The following is a 10,139-nucleotide window of genomic DNA, read 5'->3' as shown; positions in this document are numbered from 1 at the left end:
ATGGTTTAGGACACTCTACAGGGTGAAAGGTATTTCTTAGTCTGCCGCGCTCGAGACACTTCCGAAATCCCCTCCTGGGCTCCCCAGCCATTATTAAGATAGTTAAAATAAAGACATCCTTCACTACAACATCACACCTTCACTACAACATATTGAAAATCTTAAATTTAATTAGTTACGGTAGTCATTTCTTGTATACTTGTAAGTATTTAATAAATGAGTGACTAAGTGGGTATTCACCATAGATATATCAGTAGGATAATTAGCAATGATGACAGAAAAGATTTTACGTCACGACACTGTGCCAACCATAGATATATTATCCTACTGGTGCCAACAGCACAGTTATAAGCGGCAACGCCGCTCTTATCAAAGGTGAGTGAACTGATGTTTATAAATGGCGTTCTATTTTTTTTACTCCATTTCAATATTATAGTCCGCGCCAAACTGCTAGTCCGCTCTGAAGTTGTTGCGAGCAGGAGTACTCATACAATTTGGTATGGCGACGCCATTCATTTCTATATTCAGAGCGGACTAGCTTTACGCGGACTATACTTATTATTAAGTTTATTTGATTTTTTTTCTTTTGGATGTTAAGTAAGTGTTTTTTATTATTGTAACATGTTCCAAGGAAGGAATAGGACTTGTGCTTTCATTTATTGTCGTATGAAGCCATCACTGTCCCACTGCTGGACACGGGTCTCCTCTCAGAATGAGAAGGATTAGGCCATAGTCCACCGCGCTGGCCAAGTGCGTGTTGGTAGACTTCACATACCTACGAGTTTTTTTTTTTATTTTTTTTTATAAATCTCTCAGGTATGCTCTCGGGTAGGTATCCTCACGATATTTTCCTTCACCGTTTAAGCAAGTGATAATTAATTTCTAAGTACGCACATTGAAAAATCAGAGATGCGTGCCTGGGATTTGAACCTCGGACCCCTCGATGGAGAGACGACGAGTTTCTTAACCACTAGGCTTACACTGCTTATGAAGGTTACCTTGTATAAAAATTGAAACAATTTTAAGTAACCAACATTTTAATTTGAATGTAAGTATTTTTCCATCGGTGGCAACTGTTCGTAAGTCCATTCTTCATCCGAGGAGTCAAAGGAGCTCTTGGATTCTTCGTGGATTGTTCTAAGTTTCTCAGTGTGGGTTTTTGATATATTCGACACTGAAAAAAAGTAAATGTACTCGTATTTCGATATTGTTATACAAGAAATATGTGTGAAAACACGCGTAGGTTATGTAAAAAAACATATTCTACAAAAATGTAATTATTATAAAACAATAGCTGATCCGGCAAACGTTGTGTTGCCATATAAATAAAAAATAATGTTAAGGGTGAGCAACCCTTATCACTTTGGGTATGAAAAATAGATAGTAGCCGATTCTCAGACCTACCGAATATGCATATAAAATTTGGTGAAAATGGGTAAAGCCGTTTCGGAGGAGTACGGTAACTAACATTGTGACACGATAATCTACACTAATATTATAAAGAGGAAAACATTGTTTGTTTGTTTGGTTGTAATGAATAGGCTCAAAAACTACTGGACCGATTTTAAAAATTCTTTCACCATTCGAAAGCTACATTATCTACGAGTAACATAGGCTATATTTTATATGAAATTTATTTGATAAATAGATTTTGAGGCGGTACAAAGTTTGCCGGGTCAGCTAGTTTATATATAAGATGAAACCCGACTGCTTAAAAATATAGTCTATGTCACTCCCACAATTTAGACGAATCCAGCGACACCTCATATGTTAATCCATCAAGCCGTTGGGCTGTAGCGTGCCAAAGAACGAGACACACATACATACCCACGAACATTACCCTCCGCACTCGGATAAAAGCGAAGCAAAATTTAAATGTAACCATACATAAAGTATGTGTTACATCGGTCGCACCTTCGCCCCAGCTAAAAATATACATCTCTATTTTCTTAAACATGTTAAAAGTTAAAACAAAACATAAATATACGCATCTAATAGTTTTTTCAGTTTTAAAGTCGTTTAAAATTGTTCCTTCGTCACAAATCGTCTGCTTAACTGTGATGACTTCCCGCTACTCGACAAGAGATGGCACCACACGTCTGAAACACGCTATCGAAGTTTTCTCGACATCTTGCATATATACAAGCTCCAAACTGAGACTGTCGGAGCACGGCCGCTTCCCGGGTATGATCACCTAGTCCGGCGACAGATCTCCCTTTGCCAAAGAACTATCCAGAATCATAATTGTTACCTATCCTAGATCTAGGAGTTCCTGATTATACTTACTTGGTGCATTTGGTCTCGGTCTAGCGATGCTGGCGGGTGGTTCTGGAAATCTATCTGTAGATTGAAATGATGTGTTTTGTGGCGGAGTTTTAGCTGAAAAATAATTTGGATTACATTTATTGCATTAATCATCATCAATTTTGATCATCTTCATCAATTTTGATGATGATGATTTTGACTGACAAAACGGTGTGGCCTGAAGTAGTTCCAGCTCCACTTGTACCATTAGGTTAAATTTGACATTATAAAAATGTGTTTTTTTTAAAGATGTGTGTTATGGAGTTTTTTTCGCCTCTTCTTGTTGTATTGATATTCAAAAAGTGCTTTGTAAAGAACCTATTTTGAATAAAAAAAAATGATTTGATTGCAGAAAATCACTTGTATTGCTGAATATTATTTACAAGATTGCAGTAGCAAAGGATTGCATGCAGTTCATCTGATGGTAAATGGCTAAAGCGGTACGGATGTCTGTAATCAACCCCAGATAAGATTAGATTCCTTCGAGGCTAGCCACAGATGCGCCGCTGAATTATGTCTCCCTTACCACACTTGAAACCAGAACACAGCAGCGCTTAACTCTGCTGTTATAACAGAAATAGGTGTGGCGATGGCGCCGCTGGAGCCGAACTTCTAGAGGGTTCTACCTTCAAAAATACCGTGCCATGAATATTACAGTCATTACAGGTCTTACATTATATACATTAGTATCATATTCAGCTATATTCATTTAATAGCATGCAAATATTACAATTCAAACAATTTCAATATAATTAAATACAATTAATTCAACATTACATTCTATATTATTACTATATTAAACGTTAATTAATTTATATTACATGTCATAAATTCATGAATGTCATTTAATATAAATTATTATTTATTATTTATATTCTACTTACCTTCCATTAATGAAGATTGGATCTCGGGGGGTAATGTTAGCCCAGTGGATGTCTGTAGTCCACGATTACCTCTTATATCTACAACAAATGAAATTATTAATTACTGCTAAAAGAAAGTATATTGTTATAACCAACCCTTTCTGCCTTATAACAGCAGTGTAGTGCTGTGTTCTGGTTTCAAGGTTGTAAAGCAGGGTATGACGTTCTAATTTAGTCTTCAGGAGTAGAAATATAGTAGGAATAGTGGATTCAATAACATACCCGTACGTAGCAATTTCGGAGGACTAAGTTGAGACGCTTTGTAATTCTATAAACCTCAATTGATTATGGTAGTGGTGTTACGGTAGTCGAATCGCAAAGAGTTTTTTCACTATTAAAATAATTTAACTTATATAACCATCCAAACTTAATATGAAGTGGGTACATTACAATATTATCTTAAATTGTAATATCTTTATATATATATTTCTTAAGTGCGTGTGTATGTCACTGAACTCCTCCTAAACGACTGGACTGATTTTGATTAAATTTGTTATGTGTGTTCAAGTGGACTTGAGAATGGTTTAGATTCACAATTTAGTCCGTGGGAAAAGGTTTTTTTAATTAATTTTTAATGTAAGTAGTTGTTGATTTTGGAATGTTTCACATTGGATTCGACAGACTTCGCTACCATCGCAGTTTCAAATATTCTATCTATTTTTCAAACCCGCAAGTGATAAGGATTGTTCACCCTTAACATTTTTTGTATTTATATGGCAACACAACGTTTGCCAGGTCAGCTAGTTAAATATAAATTACATATCTTTATATTGTAACGTTTGTATTTCATGAAGTAGTGGCAGCTTCGGCCACCTTCAAAATTACCTTGTATATTCTACTTACCCTCCATCAATGGAGACTGGATCCCGGGGGGTAATGTTAGCCCAGTTGATGTCTGTGGTCCACGATTACCTCTCATATCTACAACAAATGAATTAATTACCTACTGCTTAAAGAAAGTACCTACTTTATTATGACTGACCTCACCTGTTTCTGCCTCATAACAGCAGAGTAGCGCTGCTGTGTTCTGGTTTGAAGTTTGTAAAGCAAAGATATAAAGTGAGGCGCTCTAATTTAGCCTTCGGGAGAAGGATAGCATCTATAATTGATCTTTAAATAGTTAAATAACTATCTAGAATTAAAGCAGGAATAGAGGATTCAATGACATGCACATCAATTTTCGAGGACTAACACGGAACGCTTTATAATATTTTAAAACAGAATCGATTATGGGATGAGAGTGGTACCACGGTAGTCGAATCATGTAGAGTTTTATCACTATTAAAACTCCACGAAGTGGGTACATTACATTACAATATTCTCTTAAATTGTTATATTAAATACTTTTCCATACCTTCATATTCTAAAGCTTGTAATTCATGTGGTAGTGGCAGCTTCGGCCTTGCACGTAAAGACCTGTTTATGGTTTCATTACCTAAAAAAAAAATTGCTACATCTTAGTAAAATTGTTTTGGATTTAGGGTAGAACTACGAGTATTTATGCATCTTGCTTCGTAACCTAAGAGCGTTTGTCCACCGCCGCCGTCACCGGACCGTCACCGAGTACGAGATGACGGCGCCGAAGTAGCGGTACATACTTACTATAGCCGCGTGTCCACTGCATTTCCATCACTTCATATTAAAGTCGGCCTGAAATAATCTCGTTCACTTGACGGACTGGTGACGGCGGTGGACAACCACCCTAAACGTGTATTAAAATTGCTCATTGCATCAGCTCAATCAGTTGAGGTTAACTGGTAAAAAATATAACTAAGAAGGCAAGTTAAAAAAGCTTTTCAAATAGGTTTTTGAAGAGTAGACAGAAAGCAATAGGAAATATAGTTCGCACCAAACTTCTAGTCCGCTTTGAAGTTGTTGCGCGCAGGTGTAGTCAGAGAGCAAATGCGGTTGAACACAACTACAAGCATATACTCCGTAGGAACGTAAAGGCACACTAACGCAGCTATGTGTCCCCGCGGACGAGAGCGGGCAGCGGAGGGTGCCGGGGGTCTGCGTTGTCTTCGTTCCGCTAAAATCTACAATTTGCGATGCGACTCGTTTCTATATTCAGAGCGGACTGGAAGTTTGGCGCGGAGTCTACCTATTGAACATCTAAAGACTTACGTGGTGATATGACTGGCGATGGCGTAGACTTTGCTGAAAAAATAATTAATTTCGTTTCAAAATTACAATACAATATTAAAGTAATAGATAGTAGAATTTGATTTCGTGTTTTGATACATCCTTACTTAATATGTAAGTACATTATCCATCTGATAGTGAGTAAGAGATCTGGTAGAACCTTTTATGGTTCGACGACGGCGGCAATACCGTCACTCATATTTCTGCCTCATAACAACAGTGTTAAGCGCTGCTGTGTTCTGGTTTGAAGGGTGTGGGAACGGAGACATATTTTTCCGAGTCGTTCCAGCTAAGTCGTCAGGGGTAGCGGCGCATCTGTAGCCGACCTCAATTAGGAATATCTAATCCTATCTAGGGTTTATAACAAATGTTCACGCACGGCATAGTACTTACCATCAGGCGGACTGCATGCTCGTCTGCTACTCCTATATTATTATAAAATAGGTGTTTGTGATGCCTTCAAACCTTCGAACTACACTTGTTCTACGTGTGAGTGACGCCTTTGAACCATACTTCTACCTTCCAATCTCAAACTTTACCTCTAGGAGCAGTCTCTGCAATTCTTTCCATCGACTCATAAACATTTTCCTCCTCAGTATTTGGTGTGGTTTTGACTGCATGCTTTTTGACTGGACCAACACTGTATCTAACTGAAAAAATATCAGAAACTTTGCTAAGATATGTAGATAAAGGCTAAGACATTGTGTTTTTAAATTATTGGTTCTGAATTCGAAACTTTGGAAATAACAGATGTTCATCAGCAGCAGAAGCCTCTTACCATCAGGTGGACTGCATGTCCCATGCTTACTCAATATTACTCATATTAAATAAAAATGTAGGGTCGTGGAAATTAAACAAGCAAGCGGGATACCCACATAAAATAATTAGTCCGCGCCAAACTGCTAGTCCGCTCTGAAGTTGTTGCGTGCAGGTCATACAATTAGCTATGGCGACGCGATTCATTTCTATATTCAGAGCGGACTAGCAGTTTTAAGCGGACTATAGTTTAAGTGAAATATTATTATTTTGAGGTTAGTGATAAATAAAATAATTACCCTTTTTTTCGCTCATTTCTTTAACTCGACTGGTTAAAACATAGTTGAGGGTTCGACGTGATTTAGCCACTGAAAATATAAAAGATATTAGTGTGTGTGGTTTCCGCTACTTGTCAAAAGATGGCGCTACTGAAGTACCTTATAGCAACTTTCCGATATTTATCAAGAGATGGCGCTTCTGAATCACGCTATCGAAGTTTTCTCAATATCTGGCTTATATACAAGCTCCGAACTGAGACTGTCGGAGCACGGCCGCTACTCGGGTATGATCTTAACCTGGCGGGAGATCTCTTTAAATATAATATACCTTAAATATAGAAGTAGCAGACGAGCGTGCTGTCCATCTGATGTTAAGTAGCTATTGCCGCCCATAGACATCTGCAATCAACCCCAGACAAAACCAGATTCCCACCTGAGGTTGTCCACAGATGCGCCGCTACCCCTGAGGACTAAGCTGGAAATATTAGTCTCCCTTACCACACCCTTAAAACCAGAACACAGCAACGCTTAACACTGCTGTTACTACGTGTGGCGGTGGTGTCGCCAGAGTCGCCACGGAGCGCGACACGTTTCTGAATCACACTATCGAAGTTTTTTCAACATCTTGTACTTATACAAGCTCCGAATTGAGATTGTCAAAAAATCAACTCGCCAAAGAACCATACAGGTTAAGCCACCTTCAAAGTGTGTATTTATTTATTTACCTTTCCGTTTGTAGAGTATAATGCAGGTAGCTTGTATGACAATCAAAATGATTATTACCACTCCACCACCCACATATACATATAAATCTGAAAATAAAAAACAATTTTTATAAGAAAAATACTCGAGTACTTAAAAATAAAGCCTATGTTTCACAAAGTAGAGGTCTCCAACGACACCTTATTTGTTAAAATCCGCCAAGCCGAGTGGGCTGCAGGGCATGTCAAAGAATGATAAATACATATGTGTAGTGCTAATACACTAAGTACGCTCATAATTAGACACTAAACATAGATATTCATATTCATATTCATATATCTTTATTTGCTCGAATAAGGTTAACAAATGTTCTTAAAATTATACAGTTCTCTTATTCTGCCTCGTCAGCATGCAAATTATCAGTCGGTTATGTATTATGTACACTATAATTTTTAAATAAAATAATAATTACCACAAGCAATACAATATACTAAATTTCTTTAAAATGTCAATTTACCAATATAAATTAAATTATTATAATATGTCAAACAAATAAATAAGTCATTTTTAGTCAAATTAATTTTCATTCCATTCAATTATATCTTAAAATCTAAGTACTCATTAATTGTATAAAAGCATTTCTCTTGTAACCATGTTGTCAATTGGGACTTAAATTGATTGTATGTAAGATATTTAAATGAGTTAGGAAGTCGATTATATAGTGCAATAGCCATAAAATACACATTTTTCTTGCACAATTTTAGTCTACATGGAGGCTTCACCAATGTGTTTTCATATTTCTGTCTTATTGTTCTATTGGTTACATCATTTTTTTTCATACGATACGAGTACTGGTGTGACGTGCGGTAGTGTTGCGCATCTGGCGACATCGAGTTAGCTGTCAGTTGATCTGGTACGTCACTCTTAGTGTGGACGTCGTGCGGGTAGGACGGTAGTGGACCGATTTGTATTATATTTGTACTAACCGAACCAGTACAATATGCATTTAAAACGTTACTCTCTGCAGTCGGATAAATAACATATAAAATTGAAGCAACATATGTATTTCTTAACCTCTTAGGTCGTTTGTCCACCGCCATCGTCACCGAACCGATATCGAGAACGAGATTATTTCGGGCCGATTTTAATATGACGTGACGGCGACAGTTTGTCCACCGCGACCGATATCACGCTGTCACGCGTGTGACGGCAATATATGGACTAGTTCAAACGTGTTTATATTGTCGGCATATCGCCTGTCAAAATCTCGGTGCTCGAAATATCGGCGGCCGGGATGACGGTGCTCGGGTGACGGACATGCGGTGGGCAAGCGGCTATAATAAATGTATGTACGCTACTTCGGCGCCGTCATTAATTATCGGTATCGGCTCGGTGACGGTGACGGTGGACAAACATATCACAACTTATTGCTCAGCTATCGCCTGAGCAATAAGTTGAATGTCGCCAACGTTTAGTAAAATGGCTAGGTAATTAAATAAATGGCTAATTAAGATATATACTTACTTGATTTTGAACTCCTTGTATTTACAGCTGTAAAAATTACGAAATTAATAATTAATTTACTTTATCATTGTAAAATGTAATAAGAGGCAATATTTTGTTAATATTTACTATCCAATTATATATTAATTATTTGAACACCGTAAGCTAAGGGTTATATTTTGTACTAGCAGACCCGGCAAACTTTGTACCGCCTCAAAAATGTATTTATCAAATATATTTCATATATAATATAGCCTACGTTACTCGTAGATAATGTAGCTTTCGAATGGCGAAAGAATTTTTAAAATCGGTCCAGTAGTTTTTGAGCCTATTCATTACAACCAAACAAACAAACAAAGTTTTCCTCTTTATAATATTAGTATAGATAATATTTTTTCTTCATATTTTTTTGTTATTATGTCTATTTTTATTTTTATTTATAGGAATTAAATCATTAGGTTTTCTTTACCAGTCAAATACGAGTACCTATGTTTTTGAGAATGAATTTCTGAGAAGTATTCTTATTTTTCGCTTTTTTTTCGACTTGGCGGATGCACGGCCATGCCCCCAGATTAATGACCAAATATTAATAAGTTTTCTAAAAACAAAATGCTATGTTTTTGTTGTATTAAATAGACATTTATACCGCGGGCCGTAAAAATATATGGGTGTGTAAAGAAAATCGTTAGTTTTATTACGCCACTCGTTACCAAAGTTATATAAAATCTCACAATTGATTAAATAATGATAGGTTGGTAAATACAAATAAAAAGATAATACTTACTTGATTCCGTTGTATTAGTCACTGAAAAAAAGTATATATTATATTAGGTTTGTCATTATGATAGGTAGGTAAGTATTAATTTTGAAAATATTTGTAAAGTTTAAACAAATTGTATGACTACTGACTACTGAACTGCATGCTCGTTAGCTACTATTATATTATAAAAAAAAGAAGTTAAGTAATTCAACATTAATAATACTTACTAGGTTCGGTCGTCGAACTTATAACTGAAAAGAAAGAAAATAAATTTATAACTAATTTGTATTTTTTATAAATAAACTGAAATTACTTAGATATTTTAAATGTAGCAAATACCGCTGAAACGAAAGACATCATATAACCTTTTCTTTATTCGAACATCTAATCATAGATTAGTACGGATTACTCACTCCTAACAAGAAAATGTAACCAGTTTTGACAATTGAAATTATCAATCTCTGTGTCTGTGTTTGAACAAATATTTATAAAAATTGTAGTTTTTAGATCATTTAAGAATGAAACGATATTTTTCCGCGTAAATTGCACCATGGCAGCCATTAAATGGCTGACAAAATTGTCAGTCGATTAAACCATTTAATGGCTTCCTTCAATTACAAGGCGGTGAGATATCTATACTTATCTATGCAACTAATCTACACAATCCAATGGATCCACACTAAGTATCATACTTATTCATATTATATCATATAATATTTGGGATCTGGATGATGGGATTGGAATCGTTAGATCTAAATAGTCCGCAAATTT

General features: G+C 36.1%; 1 protein-coding gene across 1 annotated transcript; it reads right to left on the bottom strand.

The window, feature by feature from the left end:
- Window positions 1–4,052: 4,052 nt before the first annotated feature.
- On the bottom strand, window positions 4,053–9,458 carry LOC140756977 (uncharacterized). The gene is made up of 8 exons (XM_073092522.1): window positions 9,393–9,458; window positions 8,630–8,656; window positions 7,129–7,215; window positions 6,425–6,493; window positions 5,909–6,019; window positions 5,352–5,384; window positions 4,582–4,662; window positions 4,053–4,148 (listed from the first exon to the last, which is right to left on the bottom strand). Exons 4-8 carry the CDS (start codon window positions 6,438–6,440, stop codon window positions 4,063–4,065), a joined length of 327 nt encoding a protein of 108 aa, XP_072948623.1. The 5' UTR covers window positions 6,441–6,493; window positions 7,129–7,215; window positions 8,630–8,656; window positions 9,393–9,458; the 3' UTR covers window positions 4,053–4,062.
- Between the last annotated feature and the right edge of the window lie 681 nt (window positions 9,459–10,139).

The sequence above is a fragment of the Epargyreus clarus genome, unplaced genomic scaffold (assembly GCF_041222505.1).
Source record: "Epargyreus clarus isolate Ecla_fem2 unplaced genomic scaffold, WU_Ecla_fem_2.2 ptg000036l, whole genome shotgun sequence".
Classification (NCBI taxonomy): domain Eukaryota; kingdom Metazoa; phylum Arthropoda; class Insecta; order Lepidoptera; family Hesperiidae; genus Epargyreus; species Epargyreus clarus.
Note: the sequence above shows the minus strand (reverse complement) of the source record. Positions and strands in the feature narration are given on the sequence as shown.

Bases quoted from the DNA above. Each gene is read 5' to 3' on its own strand.
- LOC140756977 (XM_073092522.1), bottom strand. The intron at 5,385-5,908 runs GTAAAGTTTGAG...TTATTTTTTCAG, and splicing joins TGCAGAGACTGCTCCTAGAG to CAAAGTCTACGCCATCGCCA. The intron at 4,149-4,581 runs GTATGGAAAAGT...CATTTGTTGTAG, and splicing joins ACAAGCTTTAGAATATGAAG to ATATGAGAGGTAATCGTGGA.